General features: G+C 41.0%; 1 protein-coding gene across 1 annotated transcript in view; it reads left to right on the forward strand.

The window, feature by feature from the left end:
• The window catches only part of slc30a6 (solute carrier family 30 member 6), a 59,747-nt gene extending 38,696 nt beyond the window's left edge, over nt 1-21,051 (forward strand). The window contains exons 10-15 of the mRNA XM_042501993.2: nt 6,175-6,223; nt 11,944-12,063; nt 13,210-13,312; nt 13,412-13,459; nt 14,171-14,239; nt 18,388-21,051. Coding sequence (XP_042357927.1) covers nt 6,175-6,223; nt 11,944-12,063; nt 13,210-13,312; nt 13,412-13,459; nt 14,171-14,239; nt 18,388-19,026 — 1,028 coding nt within the window. The 3' untranslated portion in view covers nt 19,027-21,051. The remainder of the gene's footprint in view (nt 1-6,174; nt 6,224-11,943; nt 12,064-13,209; nt 13,313-13,411; nt 13,460-14,170; nt 14,240-18,387) is intronic.
• Nucleotides 21,052-24,785: the final 3,734 nt, after the last annotated feature.

Below are 24,785 nucleotides of genomic sequence, written 5' to 3' on the forward strand. Positions count from 1 at the left end.
TCATGTCATTGTGTGTGAGTTGTGTTTTTAAAGAGGGTGGATTTAGTGATTTTTGTGTCTTTTGGGTTTCTCCTCTGGACGGTTGAGGGTTTGGTAATCCTCTCCCTCACTGGGGAACGGGGACAATTTGGCTTTTGTTATATTTTGGGGGATTACTGTAAAATGAAATGCTGGCTCACTGTTTTGTCAGTAGATAAATCACAAATGGCAGCAGTGGGATCAGAGGTTAGTCCCTTCCTAATTGCAGGAATCAGTAAGTTATAAAACCAAACACGGTCGTGTGGTCTTAAAATATGACAATATGAGTTTTTCAAATTATTCTCAAAAGATTATTATGGGGTGTTTTTAGTTTTTTTGGCAGCACAGAGGAACATGAAATGTGACGTAGGAGTTGATGATCTGGATTAAAACGAAACAAAGCAGCACATCTAGCAAACTGTAGTACTGAAATACAGTATGTAGGTCCTTGTTAGGGTTGAAACAAAGGATTCATTGCATTATTGATTAAACCGCCGGCTGTTTTTGATTCATTGTTTAGGCGATAAAGTGTTTCAGCCTTCCAGAGCTTAAGGCAACATGTTCAAATATCGTGTTTGTCCGACTTACAGTCCCAAACCCAAAGATAGTCAGTTTAAAATGATATAAACTGCAGAAAACAGCACTGTTTGACTGTTGACCTTAATTATCTGTCACCCCTGCTTTGCCACACACACACACACACACACACACACACACACGCTGCACTAAATGCTTCTGTAGAGGCTGCTTTCTGATAGTGTTAACATTTTGTCTATTTTGTCCTGTATTGTGCCGACACAATCGACATGGCATCTTAACATGCACCAGCACTTTATCTGTATCTCTGTCACTGGAAACAAAGGGTTAATTAGGGCCAGGGGCAGTTGTAACAATTTTTGGTTTTGATGCCATCACTTAAAAACCTCTAACAATTTGGATAAAATTTGAAGTTGGTAACTTGTATCTGTATTCTGTTTGTTAACAGTCATCAGATGTATTGATTGAAACTAGATGCCAAATGTAACATCTATCCCAACATGCAGGAGCGATTGTAACAGAATATACAGTACAGTACAGAAAGCATTTTATTAACATAATTCAACATCTACAGCTGTTGGGGCACCCAGTAATTCACCTGGTAGTGCAGGTGCCCCATGTTCAAAGGCTATGTCCTATGTTGTGTTTGACCTCAACCCACGGCCTTTTGTCTCGTGTGATCCCAGCTCTCTCCCCCTTTCAAGTTATACGTGTCCTATCCAATAAAGGCCAAAAAATTCCAACAGAAACCAAAAACATCTACATCTGTCTACAAATCTGTATCTAAAGCCTTTCTTAAGCCCGGAAGTGCTATTAGAACTCATAATGCTGAGAAAAATTCAAGGGGAAACTGATTTTTTAATTGACATATTTTGATATCTGAGGAAAAAGCTGCATCTTCTGCGTTTTAATGATACCAGTTTATAAGAACAAATTCACTAGATGATGCTGACTTGTCTACAGCGGGGCAAATTTCAAACATCACTGTCGTCAGATCAAGAAGACATTACTGGTGCCTCAGTCCTGTTGCTGAGGAATCCAAACGCAGCTCGATGGAATAGTGAACGTAATGCCCCATTATCTCATGCAGGAAAGACATTAACCAAACCATAATGGCCAGTTTAGCTTCCTGTTGACTCACTTGGTGTCGAGCATGGCTTACTTCTTCATGTCAAACACAAAACTTCATGCAAGTAAACCAAGATGAAATTTTTTGCAATTAACTCTGTGTCCATATGGGAAGAAGTCAGCCGCAGTTTAGTATACAGACATTATGAAATTAAATTGTTTATGCGTGTATTGCACGGATGTTTTGGCCGTGCTGCTTCCCAGCATGAAAACCGGCGTCAGACCTGATCTTAAAAACATGGAAACATGGAGATTCGATGGAGCATTAAACCGAATGTAGGCTGGCCTGTAGGGTAAAATGTCCACATTGTCCCCACTGCTCACAAAAACACAAAATTTACACACCTGCACTAATACACACCAGAGATTAAGACCAGTGCAAGACCCTCACTTCATCCCAACTTTATATGTAAACATAGAAACACACACATAGTGGAGACACACGAGTTAAAGGTCTCACACACACACACACACACACACAGATGCAGACGGGGAGTTCAGGCCAGGCAAGCGTCGACCCCGGGACATATTAACCTCACTGAGACTCGGTCTACTGCTAATACAGACAGACTGCAACACACACATGCAGGCTGCAGCCTCCATCACTGAACATAGTAGTTTGCAGATGGTTGCATGCACTCATTTGTACCTGTACACACACTCCATCTGCACACACACACACACACACACACACACACACACACGCACAGAAAAACAGATTTACACATTTGAAAGCACAAACACCAAATCACATAGACAAAACACAGATTCCCTTCAGCCAGAAAGAAGTTTGGGAAAGAAGGATGGAAAGAAAAGTGAATAAAAAAGGAGAAGGAGAAAAAGTTTGAGAGTTACAGAAGCGAGACTGTGTGCTTTTTCAGCAACATCCACATCTAATAATCCATCATTTTCACATTAATCCTCCCTCGCCTTTAACTTTTCCTTGATTCCTTTTCTCCTCTCTTCATCCCATTGTTTTCGTCTAAAAAGGGAAATAAAGGGTTAAGACAAAATTAACAGTAGAAGGCAAGGAGACAAAGAAGGAAAGGGGACAGATATGAAAGCTCCTTTCCTTTTCTCTGAACTCTTTTTCCTCCTCTCCCATCCCCCCTTTTTTATTTTCTCTTCTTCTCTCCCATGTTTCTCCTCTTACCATCTTGCCTCTCTTCTCCTTCCCAACCCTTTCCTCCCCCTCTTCTATCCTTCTGCTCATTTCATCCTCTTGTCAAATTGTGTCTTTTCCCCGTTTGTCCATTACATCTTCTCCTCTATTCTTCTGTCTCCTATTGTATCCCTTCACTTCATTGTCTCTCCCCTGGTCCATTTTTATTTGGACTTCTTTGTTTCCTCCTTTTCTCTTCTCTCCCATTTCCTTACGTCTCCTCACACTTCTGTCCCCCATTTACTCCTCTCTTTTACCCGTCTCTCCTCTCCTCTCACACCTTTCCCTCATCTCCTTCTAACCTGTTTCCTCCTCTTCTCCCCTTTCCTATAATTTTCCTCTCCTCACACTTTTTGTCCCCCTTTTTCTCCTCTCCTCTTCCCTGTTCCTTTCTCTTCTCTCCTTTTCTTTTTACCCATTTCCTTCTCTCCCAACATCTCCTGTCTTCTGTGTTGTGTTTTCTCCTCTCCCCCTCCCTGTTTCCTATCCTCTCTCATGTTTCCACCTGTCCTCTCTTTTTCCACCTTTCCTCCTCATCTAGTGCCCTCTGTCCCCACTAACTCTCTTTTCCCTCTCTCCTCTCCCCTCACCCTTTTCCTCTTCTCCTCTTCCCATTTCTTCTCCACTCTCATGTTTCCTCCCCTTTTCTCCTTTCTCCCTTTTCATCCTAATGTCATGTCTTCTGTCCCCCCTTTTACTCCTCTCCTTTCTGTGTCTCTCCTCTCCTCTTCCCTTTTTTATCCTCTTCTCTCCTTTCACCCGTTTCCTCCTCTCTTCACATCTTTGGTCCCCCATTTTTTCCTCTTCTCTCTTGCTTACTCCTCTCCTCTTTTCTGAGTCCTCTTCTCCTTACATCCTCAGTCCCCTGATCCCCTAACACCTTTTTCTCCTCTCCTCTCCCCTCCTCTCCTCTCCTCTCTCCTCCTCTCTCCTCCTCTCCTCTCCTCTCCTGTCCTCTCCTCTCTCCTCCTCTCCTCTCCTCTCCTCTCTCCTCTCCTCTCCTCTCCTCTCTCCTCCTCTCCTCTCCTCTCCTCTCCTCTCTCCTCCTCTCCTCTCCTCTCCTCTCCTCTCCTCTCTTGTTTTGTCTCTCCTCTCAGGCTGACTCACTATCTGTATACAGTCTACTGATGAATGAGGTCAATGTGTGTGTGTGTGTGTGTGTGTGTGAGTGTGTGTGTGTGTGTGTGTCAGCTGTCTGCTCTTGCGTTCGGCGCAGTCTCAACATCACTTAACATCTGACATTTTGGGATGGGAGGGGGATGAAACTACACACGCATAAACACACACAGGCACTTAACTTTGCCAAAACACACAATATCTCTCACTCATTGCGCACACACACACACTCTGACGGAGCGAGACTAAAAGTGCATTACGCAACCATGTTCCAGACAGTGGTAATGTAGTGTGCCAGAGGGCCAGGCGGGCAGAGAGACATGCCAGCACACACACTCACACACTCACGCACACACACTCAGAAACATCGTACGCCCTCCTACACACAGATCATAAATAAGTCACTCCATTAAAATGTTTGTTTAGACTGACTCATCCTGCTAGCAAAACAAACAAACCCCCCTCCGCTACACACACACACGCACGCACACACACACACACACACACACACACACACACACACACACACACACTCAGGTCTGAGCAGGATGGGATGTGAAAGGCCTTTGACCCGACGTCGAGCCTTCGGGCCTCGCAGTGTCGTCAAACATTAAAGGTGGGACGACGCAGCGGAGCGAGAGCGCTTATCTTTTTTTAAAGACGAGTGGGTGATCCGCCCGCTCCCCTCCCAAAAGTATTTTTATCCCTCATCAAGATGGGGAGGGTGAACGCCTGCTGCTCGTCTCTGTTTAATCAGAGTTTGGCTCATAAAGTGAGAGGTCTGTAGAAGTCTCACATGCATAGAAATATCAGTAACTTAACGCTGCAGTTTTTTCGATGTAAAACTTTCCAGCAGATGTTTAATTCTATAGGACAGATTGATGGAAAAAGCTGTGACATAAAACAGCTGCATGTCTTAATATTTCATGCAGCATTGAACGAGAAAGATGTTTCTGTTCTCACCTCCATGCAAAACTGTTGTTTGTGCGGCCCTTTAGTTCATGTCAAACTATAGAGACTTTATACACTTACACACAGGTTTTCCGATTCTGAGACGATGTGGAAGAACTATTTTCCACAAACACACTTTTTACTGTAGTCTTTGAATAAGAAAGTTACCTTTACTAAAGCTGAAACTTTTGGTTTGATTTGTTGATCAAAAATGCAAATCAGAAATATTTTTATAAAACATTTTATATTAACAATATGTAAAATATATATTTGTTTTTTTTTTAACATTGAATAGCTGATAATAAATCTTTTGATATTTCATAGACTGTAAAAAGGCTTTTTAAGTAATTTTAAAAAGTATGTTCTTCAGGTTGTTTTAAAGGTTCTTTCATAAATATGTATGGCTGAATTTGTGCTCATTCAAAGGAAGTGTTACAAAGGCCTGAATGATTTTTAAGCAGCATTTTTTATAATGAAGATTTCTTTCTTATAGGAATAAATAAATAACATCAAACACAAAATAATTAACAAAAAACCCATCTGTATCAGTATCGGCTGTCGGCCAAATTGTTATTTTAAACATCTGTATCAGCCCAGAAGTTCACTGATCCCTTAGCTGGGTTAACCCTTCAACACCCGGATCGACATCAGTTTTCTTATGCTACATTCAGCTGCTTTTGACAAGAATTTAAACCACCAAAAGCTGAAAAAATAGATTTGATTTCTTTCAGAAACACAAAAAAACATAATAAGGAACTTGACAAGACAGACCCCGCAGCTGTCGTGCAACAGTGAATAAAAGATGCAAAGAAAGTAATTTTAAAATTGGCAGGGATTATTAGATATTATCAAAAAACGAGGGGAACAATATGATAAAAAATTTCTTTTTTTTCTCTTAATTATATATTTGAAATCATTTTTCAGAAAAAAAGAAAAAAGATTTATTTTTAGCACTTTATTGAGGTCATTTTCTTGAAGTTTTTTATTATTATTTTCAGGTCATTTTCTTGTAATTTTTTAGTAATTACATGCTAATATTTTGGGCTCGGGTTTGCTCAGGTTTCAATGGGTTAAGAAAGCCAGGTTTCTCATTTAGAAAGTCTGATAACTGTAGAAAGCCAACAGGGACTTTTATAAACATCCTGATAGACTTTAGGAGCTCATAAAGACTGAGGAGGATTTCTGTTTTTTATTCATTGTTTTTGTGTGTTTTGAGATTTTTTGTAGATTGACGGCATCTCTCTGTCTTTCTTTGTCTGTAGCGGCCAGCAGCAGTTGGCTTCAGGAACATGTGGCAGATCTGAGTCGAAGGTAAGAACATCTGCGTCTCTTTCTGTCATCCCTCCTCTCTTTGTTTTCACTCCTCCTCCTTTCTCTCTTTCTCTCTCTCATCAGCAGATTTCAGTCTCAGGTAGGAACAGGAAGGATCCACTTACACTGACTCAACGCGCACACACAAACACGCACGCTAACACTCCTGACGGTGGTAAAAGTGCCAGTCCTGTGTGTGTGTGTCACTGCATACAGTGTGACTCTGTGTGTCCAGGTGTGTGTGTGTATACAAAGGGCCTTCCTCCGAGGTCAAAGGTTACCCTCGGTCACAGGGTCAGGTGGGCAAACAGATTGGATCATTGATTGAGCTTCTCAGAAACAGCTGTAAGATTAGTTTTATTGTACAGTGACCTGAGCGCGCGCACACACACACACACACACACACACACATACACCTTCTGCCCAGCTTCCCCCTCTTGACCTGGGTTCAAGGGTCAAAGGTCACCGCAACTGCAGCCCTGTTATCACAGTAATCTATTGGTAAAACTACACTTTATCCATAGCTGACTGATCATCTCTCAACTGTGTGTGTGTGTGTGTGTGTGTGTGTGTGTGTGTGTGTGTGTGTGTGTGTGTGAGGTTCAGCAACAGTGAAGTTGTATATGTTACTTTTATTTTAAAATTTGGGTCTCATTAGTATCTGATTGAATTTCATCTAAAAATCTGTTTAATAATGTGTAGTACAGAGAAAATGATTCTCTCACTATTATCAGTTATTGATAATAGGTGAAAAGAAAAGAGTTTACCACAGTTCGGGAGAATTTTGTTGCTTTAGGTCCATGTGCTCCAGTATACCTTGTAATCTCAGAAGTGTCTCCTCATAGAAGATTGACCCGAGAGCCCCGAGCAGGCCTGTTCTCCCTCGTGAGGCGGTTTAAGTGCATTTAACCTTCATCTTTCTTTATGTTGCCATAGTAACATATACACTGAGTCTGAAGCAGGCTGATGGTGTTGTAATGAATATTACATCCCAGTGTGTATTCCCACATCTGAAGTGGGTGAATAATAAGACACACACACACGCGCGCGCACACACGCACACACACGCACACAGTCAGCAATCTGCAGGTTTCTCGGGGCGACAGCCTGGAGAGTTGTGCAGCATCAGAACTGAGCTGTGATTGGCTGAGAGGGCAGAAATGAACAGGACGTCCCAGCCTAGTTTCCAGTCTTTGAGAGAGTGTGTGTGTGTGTGTGTGTGTGTGTGTGTGTGTGTGAGAGTGAGAGAGAGATGCTCTGTATGCCTTCATACAAGCACTTAGTGTGTGTATGTCGTTGTGTGTAGAAGCCTGTCTGCATGTGTGTGTGTTTACATGTAGTGTGTTTGCCTGACTGTGTGTATCTGTTTGTGTGTGTGTGTGTGTGTGTTGCTGTCTGAGTTGTAATATTCTGTCCCTACTTAACCTCAGCAGGATCTGGGGGCCAACTGGGTTATATAAAGCCTGCTGCTCTGTCGGCCTCACCAGCCAGAAGCCTGAGTTCTGTGAGTGTGTGTGTGTGTGTGTGTGTGTGTGTGTGTGAGGAAGTTGCTAGTGGGGAGAAGGGAGACAGATAATTTGTGTATGACAGAGAAAGAAAGAGAAATTTATCAGATTTTGATTATTAAAATCTGATCTGCTTAAGAAAGAAATCAAAATATGTCTATGTATATATAAGAAATATGTTTCATCCTTCGAAATGTTATCAGTACGAAAACGTTGAAAATAATATCATGTCTCTTTTACATACAGTAGAGCAGCATGCTTTGAGATATTATTGCTCATTGCCGTACTCCTCTCAGCTCCTGAATGTGCGTCTTCCTTTATAGTTGTGTCCATACAGAGTCTTTGCCAAAATAGTACTTTAGTTTCCACACAGTTACCAAAACTAAACACTTTGAGTTCTCCACATAAACTATTTATTTAAGAAAACAAGCACAACTTCCCATATATAGTTTTTAACATCAACAGCTGCACAAACAATGTAGGAGTAAGTGAAATTTTCTGTTCATCATTGAGTCCAGTGTGGAGCCAACAGAGCAGAGTATCAAGTGTTTGTTTGCCTCCCGGCTTTAATCCCTCCCACTCTGTCTGCAACGTGTCTGGATTAACACACACACACATACACACACAGGGTCACATGTCAAATTATATCAATGCATCAAGAGGGATTACGGGATCGCTGGGATTGTCAATCTCATCCCCAACTCTACACTTTTCTTTATATCTTTTCCTCTTAGAGCCAGTACAATGAGTTCGGTACCAGTACCCAACAGTACGTTTTTTCAGTCCTGACTCTTTCTGTAGTCAAAAAACAAAAATAGAATTTTTGAACAAGCATTTTGTCTCCTCTGCTCTTTTCTAATCACAAAGCTAAGTCTCTGTCTGCCTGTGTGTCTGTCTCTCTGTCTGCTTGTGTGTGTACATATGTGTGTGTTTGCAGTATGTCTGCTTGTACTACTATGGTATATGTGGAATATGGTACTTTGTAATGCTTTTACATCCTTTCTGAAACCCGGAGTTTCACTGTTTTCTCCACCGCAAAGTGCCTGAAAGTCAGGAAGCCGGCACCGTGTTACACAGGCAGCGTCTTGTCTTCAGAGCACTCTGCAGGGCTTCCACCTTCTGTCAGAACCCAAATTCCCCACCCAGCGGTGCCCTTATGTACCAATATTTGGCACCGATTGATTTAACGTGAATTAGTACTCCACAGTACTGATGTTATCCAGTCGGTACGCTTAAAAGTACACAGTTTGGTACCCAACACTAATAATCATAAATATCTGTACTGACCCTGTTACACTACATTTCTCATATTGTTTTGGGCACAAAAAAAGATTTGTTCAGAGTTGATTTTGAAATTGAAATAAAAATGGCTGAATGTCTTTGGCTTTATCTGTCTTTCACTAAATTCTTAGATAAAAGAGTCTATAGTTTGTGTTTTACCATCTCAGCTTTGCTCACTGTTTTTAGTGAAAGAGTTAAATAATTTCCATAGAAAGCAACAATAATAAAATCATTAGAATTTTCACACCACATGCCGTAAACGTGAGTACAAAATCTACAGTATATAGTTTTAGATGTCACAGTAATCAACAGAAATATGTTTAAATATGAATCCTAATTTTCTGCAAGAATCAAACTTCCTGCAAGGAAAAAAAAAGCATCTTAAATCTGCGGAGGGGAACCCAGTGGCTCAAATGTTGTGACTCAGTGCTCAGATTTAGGATTTCAGACCGATGCTGTGTGTTCCTGATATGAACACAGAGCGTCCTGCGGTGAATCACAACCTGTGCTCATATATCTGCTGTCATACAGTCCCAACAGTCCGTCCATTATTTAGAGCCTGTCTCTGTGGACATCACCTCCATCCTCTGTCTTCTGCTGTCCTTTTTAACAAGATGCAGATTGACTCCTTCAAGCTGTGCTGGATGATATAATAAGAATTACGTATGAAAACTTTCATAACCCCCACACACATATTCACACATAATTCCTCTCCTTTTACTCCTCTCCTCTTCTCCTTCAGTTTTCTGAAAGTCCTGCCCGTGGCGAACATGTGACTCTCTGAATGACATGTTTGACATTAATGATGTGTTGACATCCATGTCATCTTTTTGTTTTTTTAAAAAACATTATTTAATGACAAACACCTTGCGGCGTTCAGCCATCGCGCTCGTCTTCATGTTTGTGACATCGCTCGATGCCATCGGGTCGCAACGGCTTCGGAGTGCTGCCCTTTGACGTATTGGAAATTCAATCTGACACGCAGCACCGGGCCGATCCGCCCGGAGACGCGTTCATTGACCCGTTAATCGGTTCCAGGAACGCCGGGCCGGGTGTGTTGCCCAGAGAGCAAACGGGGTCGGCTCTGTTTAGAGTTTTGGGGAATCGACTGAATGTTTGAGGCCAACTGCAGGGTCAAACTGGGCCAAACAGTCGTTACTCATGACAGAAAGGGCAATTCAAGAAAGCAGCAACATCTTTTTGTATTTTTTCTTAGATAAACAGTTTGACTCATAGTGTGAGTAGTTGTCAGGTCCATACTTCAGATAAGGGTTAAGAGAAATTGATATCTACTTTTTTTGTTGTTTTTGAAGTCCATCAGTGATTCAGATTGTATTAAGGACAATGATCCTTTTCTTTTTCAGAATATTAGCCAGAGAAATGCCAGCAAGCACTGGTGGTTATGTGTATACAGAAGTGCACAACCTGCACTGTTTTTGTATCTCAGACCTGAAGTCATAAATTTGTAGTTTCTTACCCTTTTCCACAGTTGCAGAAGACAGTACAGCTGATTTCACAGGCTGAGTAGTTAGGGCTGTCACAGCAACGGCAATATTTTTATATTGGGATTTTTGTAAGCCATCCACCGGGGTTGGTAACCAGCTGCCTAAGCTATGTTCATATTTTTCCTTTTATTCATGGGATTGCTGCATTCACGCGATGTCACTCGTGCCAGCAGCGTGCCGAGGTGCTGAGCGTCTATTCTGCACTGAGTGCGGCAGATCTGCTGATTTTTATTTTTCTAAAATATATTTAACTTTGGGTTAAATGCCGCAGCCGCTTGTCAGCCTGTAATCTTTTTCCCGGCCATACAATTACAGTTGAGAAGAAGTTGAGATTACAGTTGGCTCACAGGGCTGTACCAACAATAATTTCAGTTCGATTTCAATTTTTAAAGTAGAAAAAAAAAACAGCGCTTCCCATGGATGCTTGGTCGGATTGGGATCTTGGGAATTTGAAGGCCAGGTTGATGCTTTGTCACTTTTCTTTGGCCATTCCTGAATAGTTTTTGCAGTGTGGCATTGCGTGTTGTCCTATTCACTTCACCAGTCTCTGGTTTTAATGTTTTGATGATCAGTAAAGAACCAAAAGCTCCCCTCAAGTTTAAACCATTGTTTTGAAAGACTTGCACAACTAATCTAGTTTTGATTTAGGAGTGACTTTTCTGCAGGACTGTGAAGTTTCCTTCTCTGTTGTCAAGGCAGGATGTTTGTAGAGGTTTGTTAGACCTAAGACATAATATAATATGAAACAAAACAAGAGTGATCCCATCAACTCCAGTTCAGCTACCTTAAAGTCCATTATGACGGCGTAATCGGGTTTAAGACCTAATCCTAAATACAAACATAAACACAGGGAGGCTGCTGCCAAGACAGAAGGAGAAAACCTACTGACAGTCCTCCTCAGACAGGAGAGAGAGCAGAAAGTGACGGTTTTTATTAGTATTATTACTTACTCTTTTATTGATGCTGCACTTCTGATGCAGTTTTCTTTTTTATGTACTTCTTTATTGTTTATAGAATGAGCGACTGTCTCTAGAGCTTTGTTGCTGTGTGGAAAATCAATAAAAATAAAAAAAAGAATCAAAAGTGTAACCATATCCCCCTTCCTAGCACACAGCAAGCAAACTTCGACTTAAATGCTTCTTGAACTATTTTAACAGTGAACTGAAGTTAAAGGAGCGTTTTTAAAATCTCTGATGGAGTCTGATCTTTTTTATACCATTTGTCGATGGTCATTTATTAATTTATTTATTATTTATTCATTTAGCAGAATGTCTTCATGATGCCGGTTTGATTTAATATTTGTTGTATTTTTCTTAATCAAGGCTGAAGAAAAAATTGCAGTTGCTGCAATGCTGAAGTCTGGAGGTGATCATGTGCACTAATCCTGTTTGTGCTGTTTGTTTTGCTTTGTTTGTGTGTGCGTGTGCAGTTTGTGTGGCATCATTCCAGGTCTGAGCAGCGTGCTGCTGCCTCGTATGAACCCGTTTGTCTTGATCAACATGGCCGGAGCTCTTTCCCTCTGCATCACCTACATGCTCATAGAAATCAAGTAAGAACTCCCCTCTCTCTGTAGCAGCTAAACCCCCAAATTCACCACCAACATGTTGAACTTAGGACTGATTTTCTGTGCTGGGTGACATCATGTTTCCATCGGTGCTGCTGGAAATTCCCTCTGGCTGCTTTAAACTGTCCTGATCTTTATCTTCTCTGAACTTAAAATGTGTCCTGATGTTAAAAACTCCAGTGGAAAAGGAACACACAGAGACGCGACAGGAAATGAGACTTTTAAATTAATGGCAAAAGTGTCTTAATGGGACTTGAATCATTAAAAAGATGATGTAAAGGTTCTGTTAAATAATCACATGCTTCCAACAGCTCAGATTATGGAAAACAACTAAATATTTTGCCATAATTATGTTGACGAGAGGCCGATTTACATAACGATATCACTGAGTGACCAGTGTCCCAGACAGTCATGGAGTACACTCTGGGTTAGCCAAAATGTAAAAATAGCGTTAAATTTTGATCACATCAAATTATCTTCGTCTGCAGAGGGAGCCCAGTTGTAGTGTTCAGATTTTTATTTTATTTTTTATTGTTATTTTTTATTGTTTAGATTTCATTGTTGAACTTTTAAAAGTCAGCTGAGAAAACAGTCACACCACAAGCTCCTTTTATGTGCTTTTCTAGAGCTAATATATCATATTGCGTAATCTTCATCCGTTTTTTTCAGCCAACATAGACAAGAAATCCTTGAAATCTACAGTTCAGTGACAACTGGGCAAAACTGAAGAAGATCATGTGATACAATCATACGTTTTCAGAACATCTGTTTATGGTGCCGTTTACTTTCTCAAAAATAGAAATGAAAAACTGTGACCTTTGGAGCAAAAGAAGCATGATCATAAATCGATATTTACCTTTGATCCATAATCTTAAAGATCACAAACCAAGTGAGGATTATTGTGTTTACTGACTAGTTTTAATGTCCTCATTCGGGGATCACAAGATGATATCACCTTAAAATATGGTAAAAAGTAACAGTATGTGTCTTCGTTGTTTCAGTTTAAACTGCTTTTAATGTTTAATTTTAGACTTAAAATCCTCTCAGTGTTTCTTTTATAGTCTTTTCTATCTTGTCTTTAAGCATTTTAATAGATATTCAGTAGATGTTGATGTCCTTTTCTGTGCTCAGTAACTATAATGCGGTTGACACGGCGTCAGCGGTTGCCATCGCGCTCATGACCTTTGGCACCATGTATCCCATGAGCGTCTACAGCGGCAAAGTGCTGCTGCAGGTAAGACAGACACGTCTTTTTTTGTTCATTCTGACTTTAAGGTGTCACATTAAGACATTAAGGCAATAATGATTATAATTTGTCCTCTCGGGTTCGCAGACGACGCCGTCTCACATCATTGGCCAGCTGGACAAACTGCTCAGAGAGGTGAGAGTTAGCACTAATATTATTTTTATTTAATAATTTAAAAAAAGCTTAACACATGGGGTTAATTTAATGTTTAATTCAGCATACTGTATGTTTGATTTAAATATAAAAATATCATATCAATCTTTTTAATTTTTACTTTCTGTAGTGATTGCTGTTTTTATTTATCGTTGAATTTTTTTCTGTATTATTAATTAACTGTCTGTGAGCTAAATTACCCCTCAGAGACATTTAAGATTTGTTCAATCTGATATAAATGTGGTTAACAGGTAATACAAAACCCAATGTGTGTTCTCTCCAAAAACAGTCAGTTACATATTTCAGAAGTAAATACGTTTTACTGTCTTAAATAATACTTAAATAATGATAGTAAATCATTTTTATTGCTTCTGTGTAAAGACTCAAGCTCAGTACAAATTCTTCAAGGTCGACTGGCCTTACTTAAAATAAAAACATGTACTGTTATTTTTTCAGTGATATAATTTGTGGCCTGTTGGCTTTACTCTTGATAATAAATTAAATTAAATAAATTTAAATTCTGCACAGTTATGCACACGTGCAGATCTTCAACAGGACTAGAAAACAAAGTTATTATTGTGAAACAAATATTTTGACTTCATTTGTTTGCTTATAGCCTAAAAACAACCAGCATGTGAAATATATGACACATTTAGTCATACTGGCTAATTGCCTCTCTTTATGTCCAATCAGGTGTCGACTCTGGACGGGGTGTTGGAAGTGCGAAACGAGCACTTTTGGACTGTCGGCTTTGGATCTCTGGTATGTTTTTCACCCAAACAACTAGAAACACATCCAAAAAATGTAAACAAAGCACTTTTTATATGATCCATATTTGTAACTGTTAGATAAAACCTGATTAAATTAAACAGTAGAGCTCTTTTCTATACTCTGAATCCAATGATTGTTGTTCAAGTCGTATTTTATTAAGATGTTTCTGCCAGTGATGGAGACTCGGCCCTTTGTTCGTTGATATATACAGTGTATTTGTATACAGCAGCTTCACTATTTCTCCAGAGACCAATCATCCACATAATAACCTTCCCTGACCCAAAGATTGTGATGTCTCAGTTAGTTTGAGGTGATTTTATTAACTTTATTCAATAAAAGGCTCCCTGTGAGTAACATGTAGGAGTAACAAGGTGAGTTGATACTGCAGTAGTTATGGTGCTCAAATTGTTGCACAAAATTGCAATTAATCCATTTACGAAAAAACAACCCACACACAGTGCACCTGAGGCTTTGAGGTTTGGGGTCTCGGGTCATGTGCCCACTTTGCCTGATTGCCTCAGAACAGAGATTGTTGATTTACACCTGATTTACAGCTCCCTGCATCTCTCAGTGTGGCTCTCCGTCCTGTTTCCTCTCGTCTCTCCCCCTCATTTCTTCCATCCTCCCATTAGTTTGTTTTCTTCATCTTTGTATTTGTTTCTAGAATCCCTCCTCCTCCTCCTCCCTCCCTCCTCAGTCTCGCTCTCCGCTCTCTGTCATTCGTCGGCTCGGAGTGACGATCTGCAGGGATTTGTTCACCCAGACGAAAAGAAGGAACAAGTCATTCATGCGGAGATATTCTCTCTCCCTTTCTCCAGTTTTTGGAGGGAACACTGTTGTTGTTGCTGTAGTCTGTGTCCTGTTGTCGTCGTCTGTGTTGCACGCTGTTGTAGCGACGGCAAACAAGCCCAGCTGGCTTTCAGGGCGACTGAGGTCCTTGGAAACAAACACACACACACAAACAAACACTGAGCAGACAGAGCACGCGCACACTCACACACACACACACACACACACACACACACACACACACACACACACACACACACACACACACACACACACACACACACACACCCCAACATCTGTCAGTCTTTTCACAGAAACACACTCAGCACTCAGAACTGAATACAAATAATTAATTGTGGCTAATTGAAGTGAACTGTTGTTGACCCTGAAGGTTAATTCTTGATGGAAATCGCAGTTCAAAAAAAAAAAAGCACTTAACTGTGTGGCTGAAAGCTTTAGAAACACCAAATTAAAGGACTTTGTATTGGAATTTTTTTTTTTACACTGCATTGTCAGTTAGTTTGTTTTTTTTAAAAAAAAAAAGAGTAATGTCTGGACGTAAGGTAAGAGGGGAGAGATTGATCCGCCCTGACAGCTGCCATTTCAGAGATCTGTGCTGTCAGAGATCTGCGCTGTCGGAGATCCACGCTGCTGGCCATTGTGCCAAGTTCCACACTGCCAGCGGCCATGTGGGAGATCCACGCTACCACCCGCTGTGTCAGAGATCCATGTTGTGGAGATCTGTCTGCCACCCCTCTGTCGGAGATCGGTGCTGCCAGCTGCCCTTTCTGAGATCTGCCTTGTCTGAGATCCGCGCTGCCAGCTGCTGTTTCGAAGATCCGCAATGTCAGAGATCTGTGCTGTCAGAGATCCGTGCTGCCAGTTGCTGTGTCAGAGATCCACGCTGTCAGAGATCCATGCTGCCACCGGCTGTGTCAGAGATCGGCGCTGCCAGCCACCATGTCGGAGATCTGCACTGCCACCTGCTGTGTCAGAGATCTGCGCTGTCACCCGCTGTGTCAGAGATCCGCGCTGCCACCTGCTGTGTTGGGTGCTGCCAGCCACTGTGTCAGATATCCGCGCTGCCAGCCCCTGTGTCAGAAAGAGGCGCTGTTGGAGATCCATGCTGCCACCCGCTGTGTCAGAGATCTGCACTGTTTGAGATCTGCGCTGCCAGCCGCAATGATAATTATTTTGCAAAACTGAATATCATGAAACAGTGATATTTTCTCCGACAGTTATTACTGTAAAATCACATATCATTGTAACCCTATTTCATAGTTATTTTCTTCCATAAATTATTCACTTCAGTATCAGTATTCAAAGCTGTAGCAACATGTGCTTCCAAGAACCAAACAATGTTTGACAAAAAAAAAGTATTTTCTTTGAAAGAGAAGTAAATTTTTCTTTTAGCAGTCTTGTGTGTTAAAGTTGTTGTATGGGTTTGATGATCTTCTCTGAAGTTGCACTAATAATGTCATCACTCAAACTGCTGCTTCCAATGTGGCTGTTTTTTAGTCAACACATAAAAAAAAGAGAAAACATGAGTTTTTTGTCCTTGGATTATTTAATTTTGGAAGCAGATAAATTAGCGGACCTTAAAACAAAACAACAGAGTCTTGTTTTAATTAAGCCAACCTTCAAATATTGATTTGAAAATTAAAAAGTAAAGACTGGGTTGTGTGTTTTATGTAAGCCTGCGTGGTTGTTTCCAAATTCAGCACTTAAATATTTCACAGGAATTTTAATCATGATTTTTGTTATTTTTTGCAAATGAGTGGGTGTTTTTTTTAATGTGTTTATGAAATAATAATTTGGTAGAAGGATGTGGTAAGTGTGTCATGTTATGCAAATGAATCCCTATGTCTCTTTTTTTAAAATCACTGATGTTGGCATTAGTCACTTTGCGTGTGCGTGTGTATGTGTGTGTCTGTGTCTTTCTGTCTGTGTGTGTGTGTGTGTGTGTGTGTGTGTGTGTGTCTGTCTGTGTCTCTGTCTGTGTGCGTGTGTGTGTGTCCTACTTAGTGCTGCCTGCAGGTGGAGCAGCGTCCTGTGTTTACATCGACCCTGCTTGCCGCTGCTTTTGTTGTTGTTTGTATTTATGTTATCGATGCTGCTGCTCTTGTTGTTGTTGTTGAGACTGATGCTGCTGCAGTTACACAACTGTTGGTTGTTGGCCCACTGCTAACAGAGCAGCTGTCCAAACTGATTTGACCCTCTGACTGCACTTCTGCCCCACGGGGGACTCTGTCTCTGTGTGTGTCCGTGTCTGTGTTTGTGTGTGTCTCTGTCTCTGTGTGTGCTGCTCTGTCCTTTTGAGGTCTGAATATTCCCACGTAGATGGTAAAATTATCAAACGAGGACAAAATGAGGCCCTCCGTTCGGTGTTTTAAGGTCAGATTTAGAAGTGAGTAGGCTGAGTGTTGAGGTGAGACGAGCTGTGATTAAGGTTGCTGAGTCATCGCGATGTTTATTTACCCAGCTGTTGGAGGGAAGGCATCATGACTGGCAGATAAATGCGATAAGAAAACAGAAAAAAAGGATGGAAGAAAAAAATGTAACTAATAAAAGAATACAAATCAGACATCTATTGTGTAAGAAATAAAAATGTACAGAAATATATAAAAAATATGTGCACAAGAATCCCATACTCCTCCCCTGATTTAATTAAAATCAGTTATTAAAAAAGAAAATTACAGTTTGTTTCAGACATGTTTTCCAGTCGAATGTCTCGTGCTTTGACAGGATGCAGCCACTTCTATTTTAATTATTATTTTAATTCAGTTCAGCGTACATAACCACAGAGATGTCTGAGTGCTGCCAAAACGTACTTTACACAGTGATCCATAACTTCACTACAGCTTAACAGTATAATTAGGGATAAATGTTGAAAATGAGCTGCACACTCTCTGTGCAACACATCGGTTTCATACTCTGCATTGGATGTTAAACTGCATCGTCCCTATTAAATTAAAACAAATTCATTTTTTTGTTCTTTCACATGTATCTTTTTTGCGTCATTAACTTTCTTTTTTCTTTTTTTTATTTTGTTTTGTATTTTACTAATTTTCAGCTATTTTTCTTCTACTTTTCTCGCTAATTTTTGGGTCATTTTTTCTTTTGTTGCTCATTGCCATTTCTGTGTTTTTGAAAAAAATCAAGGCAATTTCCTCTGGTTTCAAACTGTAAAAAAAAAATGTAAAAAATGATGGGTCTTTGAAAACTTTGGGAAAAATTGGAAACTTTGTCCATGAAAATATGTGGGAACCCCTATTTAAAATCTAAATCATATTTTAATAATTAACCCTGTGCCCTCTCGGCATTCTCCCTCTCTCCCCTCTCTGTTTCAGGCCGGCTCCGCACACGTTCGTATCCGTCGTGACGCCAACGAACAGCTGGTTCTGGCTCACGTCACCAACCGGCTGCTGCCGCTGGTCTCCACGCTGACCGTCCAGATCTTTAAAGATGACTGGACCAGGCCGCTCCTCACCGGGGCCCTCTCCTCCTCCTCCGCCTCCTCTGTTCCCCCTCTGGGTCCTGAAAGCTACGGCGCTCTGTCCTCCTCCTCCTCCTCTCTGCCTCCTCTGCTCTCGTCCTCAGGAGTAGACATGGACCCACTGACCTCCACGCCCTCCAAACCCAGCAGCCCTCCTCCAGAGTTCGCCTTCGACACACCGGGAAGGAATGTGCAGCCGGTGGTCCTTCCTGCTCCGGGACACCACACCCACAGGCCGTACGGAGGTCTGGGACTCGCCTACGGAGCGTCTCCTTACACAGGAATGCTGAGTCAGGGTCTAGCACGGCCCGGCGGCGGGCTGGGACTGGGTGCGCAAGGTCTTGGAGCAGGGTTTGGACTGGGTGTGACTGGGAGCGGGATGCCGTCCTCTCAGAGCTACAGGACTGCCTTCGGAGGGTCAACGGCGCCGCTGCGGTTTGGAACCAGCAACCCTCTGGCTTCACAGGCGCAGTACAGACAATACCGACCCTGATTGTGCCGCACTAGAACTGTGATACTTTGAAGGTCAAGTTTCTCCAGTCCTCGGTTCAGATATTTGAAACTCTGATGAGATTTATTCCCTGTCCAGGCCGGATGGCAGACGCTACAGCATTTACTCCCAGTGTGACAACAAGATGGTAACTTCAGATTAAGATCTTGTAGTGTGAGCCTCCCCTGGCCTCAGAGGAGAGGCGGCGAGTACGTTATGGTATTTATTCTGTTGACAAAAGGACCAAGAGCTTGACTGAGGTTGAATTTGGTGTTTTTTTTATTTTGTCAGGATCTTGGGAAACAGCCTCACTGTCGGGATGACAAGAAGCAGAGTGTCTATACTTATTTTTACGGTTATTTTGTAACAGTTATGGCTGTAAGGAATTTTTTTGGGGGGGGGCAACATCATCAAACATTCCTGGTGAGAGAAAATAAAATCTTTAATTTAACTGAATTCCAGCGTTACATTTTAAATGTCATTTAAGGGCACTAAAATCCGACATATTTCACAGAAGAACTGGTTTCCAGCTCCTCCAACACAAACATTACAAGCAACCAGTAGTCAGGAGGTCAAAGGTCAGAGGTGACAGCACTCAGATGACAGTCAAGCTGATGTAAGTCGAAAAAAAGCGAAGATAAAAGAGTAACTCAATCAAATTTAGGGAGAAAATGGAGGTGATCAAGAAGACAGTAGCTCTTAAGTGTATCTAAGTATGTGAATGTTTCATGGCCATTTAACCCAGATTAAAACACAGAATATTATGCTTCAAACCAAACCTTTGTTTGTAATTTGCAGCTGATCATCTACTATAAAATTTGGGATAAAACTCTTTTTTTTTTTTCATAGTAGCTTAAATTTCAGTATTTGGACTGCAGGAGTGCTGCTGCAGACACAGATACAGAGAGTGAATTAATCTTTTTCCAAAAAAGCATGTATAGGCCTTAAACTAACAATTGAGCAGATTATTTTTTAATCTATCAATTCATCATTTGGTCTATCGTGTCAGAAAATCACAATACCCAAAGCATGGCATATTACCAAAAGTCCAAAATTAAAGATTTTCAATTTACCATCAAATCCAAAAAAGAAATCTTCAAATTTGGGACATTCCAACTTGCAGTTATTTTATTTTATTTTATTTTATTTTATTTTATTTGCATTTTTGCTTGAAAAATGTTTTAAAAGAGTAAAAATAATCATTCTGCAGGGTGTATCTTATCTTAAAACAGCACATTTTTTGTTTCCTGCATGTATTCAGCAGCAGCTCTGCAGACAAATTTCTCATCTGTCCTCTAAACAATTACATCTCCTCAGGTCAAATTTCGAGGATTTTAGGAAAAAGCTGGACGACGTGATGAAACGTGGAGCCTTTCTGTAAAGAGTACCATTTCATGTTCTAAACTGGGAGTTTGTAGTTGTCTGTGATTTTGATGATTATGTATGTTTTTAATCTGAACTCGGGCTGGGTGTCATAAAGGTACTTTATAGATATTAGTTTCTGACGGGTCACACGTTTTTGGTGCCTTTCTCTCATTCAGGGAATCAAAAAAAAAACCTTTAAAGACATAAAAATGTTTAATCAGAACTGAAATATCAAACATATGTAAAGTAAAACAATTGAATGATATTCCACAACAGCCAAAGGTACGGTTATGTGTCGGAGAAATGTACGTAAATAGAGTAAACAAAGAACAGCGTTAATTGAAATCTTTATTGACACTCAGCCCTAATGAGAAATGTTCCATGTGAGTTTATTTAAAAAGAGACTGGGATTGTGTTATTAAAACACAGGTCATGATTTTTTTTTTCTCATCATTTGTCCTGCAGTCCTCCTCCCATCTGTGACATGGCCTGCAGTTAAAAAAAAAAAAAAATGAAAATACATCATTCCTGATGCTTTTTGGTTGTCAAGGTGTGAAAAAGTGTATTTGTTAACAGCTGATGTCACTGTGAGCCGTCAGGGCATTATGCATTATGTTGTGTGAGTGTGTGTGTCCGTCTGTTCACAGCCAATCTTGCAAATTACTGGACCAGCCTCATGTTTTTTGTGCACATGTATGTCTGTATGTTTAAGGACCCTTTGTGGCTGCAGTGATTTGTGATTGTTTGAAACCTGTGTTATTGACAGTTTGACAGCCATTAGGAGCCACAAGTTTTCTGTGCATTGGCTGGCCTAAAAACAGCAAGCCTTACATACATAATAAGACATAATTTGGCCCTTTTCATAACGCAGAATATCTGCAAATTAATTCCAAACCCGATTTGTTACAATCAACTAAAACTAGGCACAATACAAGATCATTTAGTCCACGTTTTTGTTTTTTTCTTGCCATTTTTACTGTAAGGGAGCAGAGAAGGACTCTTCCACAGGGCGCCGTTTTTTATGGTTTGATTAAATAAACGAACCGTGTATTCTGAGAGCCTTCTGAAACTTGCTGCCGCACGTCTGCTGAGATCACAGATGCGGTCCAGAGTGGCTATAATCTGCCTGCCGGACAGAAATCTGCACTTCGATGAGTGCACTTTTTAAATTTTTTTCTGATTTGAATTTTGACACTTTCATGTAGCATAAAGTCAGGAATTGTAGGTCTCTTGAATGTGGTCAAAATTGTGCATTGTTGCCATGACCACACCCAGCAGTGATGTCACAGGGTCCTGGAGTACACCTGTGACATCACTGCAGAAAGGTGAGTTGAACTCCAGGACATCAGTGAAAACATTTGTGGCTTCTAACTGAAGGCAGAGAAACAGATAAGTTTCGAGTTTATTGAGCCTTCATAGTGAATGTGTCACATTGTGCTAATTTAAGTCAAAATTAGAAAAAGGGAAGATGATGCAGATGCTGTTTCCACATTTTGTACACTCCACAGTTAATAATTTAATGTTTTCTGAGGAAACCCTCAGTTGCCTCTCTGTGATCCATTTGCTTTTCCAGGCGTCACAGATCTTCTTCAGTGTGTGAGTCTTTCTGCTCCTGCAGCGTCTCCTCGCTCCCTCAAGGCATGATGGGAAACCTCTCCTCCTCATAGTGTCCTGACCTGACCTCCTGCGACCTTCTGACCTCACAGCAGCTGCTGTAAAGATGAAACTCCCGTCTCCGTTTACAAAGCTGATAAGCAAGTAAGTACATCAACTCAGGGGCTGTAAGGAAGGGTCGAACACAACTAACTGAGTATTATTTACTAAATCTGCTCCTTTTTGCTGTGAAAAATACCTGCGAGAATATGGGATGTTTGACATGAGTGCTCCTGTGTATTCCCATATTAAAGAATATTGTATGCACTTAAACAAAGACACGTTCTCCAAACATGAACACTTCCACACAGCTGCTCTTTCAAAGATAATCTCACCTTAAGCTGCTGTTGAAATACTACTGTGGCATCTTTTGAATAGTTTAAAGCATAAAATGTCAGTTTACAGCTCTGCCATGTGGCAAATTATGTTTTAAATGAAAACAAACAAAAATCTGTAAATGAAAAAGGCCAGAAGAAAGCACAGATATTGCAACTAAACACCAGAGAACAATACTTTGAATTATAAACAACAGAAACAACGTGCTACAATGGTTGAATAGATAGAGAATAGATCAAATAATGCTTTTGAGTTTCTAATGTGGTCTTTCACCTCAGAGATTCTGTACTACTCATAATCTGTGGTGTATAAAAGAAACATCAGAAAATTAGAATAAATATCATTTTATGATTAATTATCTTAAGTTCTGTGCCGAAAATCAAACTTAAGGGGTGACTTTTAGTTTACCTGGTGGGAGAGTGCACCTCGTATAGCCTGAGCCTTGGTTCAAGTCCGACCTGATGCCCTTTCCTACATGTCAGTCCTTTCTTTTCCAACCTCCCTGCATAACAAACTGTCCTATGAATAATTAATTTTTTAAAAACAAACTTATACTTCCATAAGCATATAGTTTAAAATTTGACCATTCACTATCTTTAAGCTCTGTTTTTGGTCTCCACCAACTCCTGAGAGCTAACTGTGTCTGTCAGCTCTTTGCTGCTGAGCCGGTAGTATACAGTGGATTTTTACAGTGTTTTCTCTGAAAACAGTGCTATGAGAGCGCTGAGAGTCAACCAGAATGGTAAAATTGTGGGTCGGTCCTGGGATGGACCGGCCATCCAGTGCACCGGTAACAGTATGAGTGGGCTATTGAGCCTTTTTGTCCTTTTTGTCCTCCATAAAACAGGTTGATTGGCACATTAATTTTTTACTTAACTGAGAGTGAGCTGGCCACACCACTTCGAGGAAGCCACAGGCCAAACAGTCTTTGATGCAGACTTTGCAGACCCTTTCAGTGACTTGCCCCTCAGAGTTAACTCTGTCAGAGGCTCAGGGGACAGCATTGTGGCTGCATCTCGACTCCCTTTTGTCTCTCGTCGTGCACAAGCAGGCTGTTGGGAGACGTGTGCCTTTAGAGCTTTCTTCCAGAAATCCCTCTCCTGGTTAAGTTTACAAAAAAGGTCATGCTTTTGATTAAAAAAGGTTTCTGCTGAAAGGACTTTCACCATGATCAGGTAATTTTGTCACAAGCCGGTCATAATGTAAGCCTGTGAAGCCGAGGGGAGCTGAGTGTGACTTGTGTTTACAGAGAGAAAACCAAAAAGCAGCTCCACCAAAGCATTCAGTAAGAAGAGAGCGTCAGATATCAGCCCATTGAGCTCATTTGGACGCCTCTTTTGGCAAACGGCACAGACCCAACAATGTTCCTGTTCTCTTTCAGCCACACGCTGCCCCGCTTGCATAATAATGTATGACACACTTTAGCAACTTTGCAGCGTCTGGTCATTATTTTGTCCCCTGCAATCATGTTATTCTTTTGGCCCGCTGTTCGCCGCCCTCGCATCCTCATCAGCCCAGAAAATATTCAAATGAATGGGCGGCGCTGCGGGCCGCCGTGTGAGGCTGAGGTGAGGAGACAGCTTCGAGTCCAGCGGAGTCGCAACTTGTTAGGAGGCCAACAGACTCCTGACCCTGTTACTGAAGGACCCGCCTGGTCTCCCAAAACCACTAATAGGCCCAAGTTCCTGTTGTTTTTCCGGACCAGTACTCATTGATCACTGGGTTTGTTTAAAATCTAACGAGGGGAAGAAGATCAGCCGCATTTTCCCACTGAGGGAAGCGCTCTGTTTTCCCAGGAGTTTAGTCGGGTAACGAGGTGGATGTTCACGGCTTTGTTCCAAAATGTGACAAAGATGCAGCGACGGTGGAAGTGCCAAACATTGCCGGATGCTCACTGGAAGAACACTTGAACTGCTGCTCCCTCTCCAAGAGAAATTAAAGCTGCACTGTGAGATTTTCTGTTTGCACTCAGTGCTTCTCACCAGGAGTCAGCGTGTGTTGCAAATTTTATTCAGGCTTTCCTTCCTTCATCAAAGTTTAGCAAAACATATTGTTTACATCTATGTTTTGCTCAGTTGTGAGCTTTTTTCTACACAATTTCTTGAAATATTTCTCAAAGCGTTTCTTGAAGCATTTACCTCATTAACAATAAAATAGTGTGAAACTTATCATGTGACCCACATGGCTACATGCTCATGTGCACAAGATGTTAAAAAACAGGGACCTGGAAAACACTGTCCATGTACGTTTTCGTGGTTTTGAGCTCCTTTTTTCCCTGTCCCATTAGATACCATGGCGGGCTGTGGAAACACAAGCTTTACATTTTCAGATACTTTCACTTCTTCCGCAGATCCTTGAAAAATCTTGAAAAGCATTGAATTTAGAGGTCTTGAAAGAAGGCCTTAATT

The sequence above is a fragment of the Plectropomus leopardus genome, chromosome 13, assembly GCF_026936395.1.
Source record: "Plectropomus leopardus strain MGB_pleo_1.0 chromosome 13, ASM2693639v1, whole genome shotgun sequence".
NCBI classification, from domain to species: domain Eukaryota; kingdom Metazoa; phylum Chordata; class Actinopteri; order Perciformes; family Serranidae; genus Plectropomus; species Plectropomus leopardus.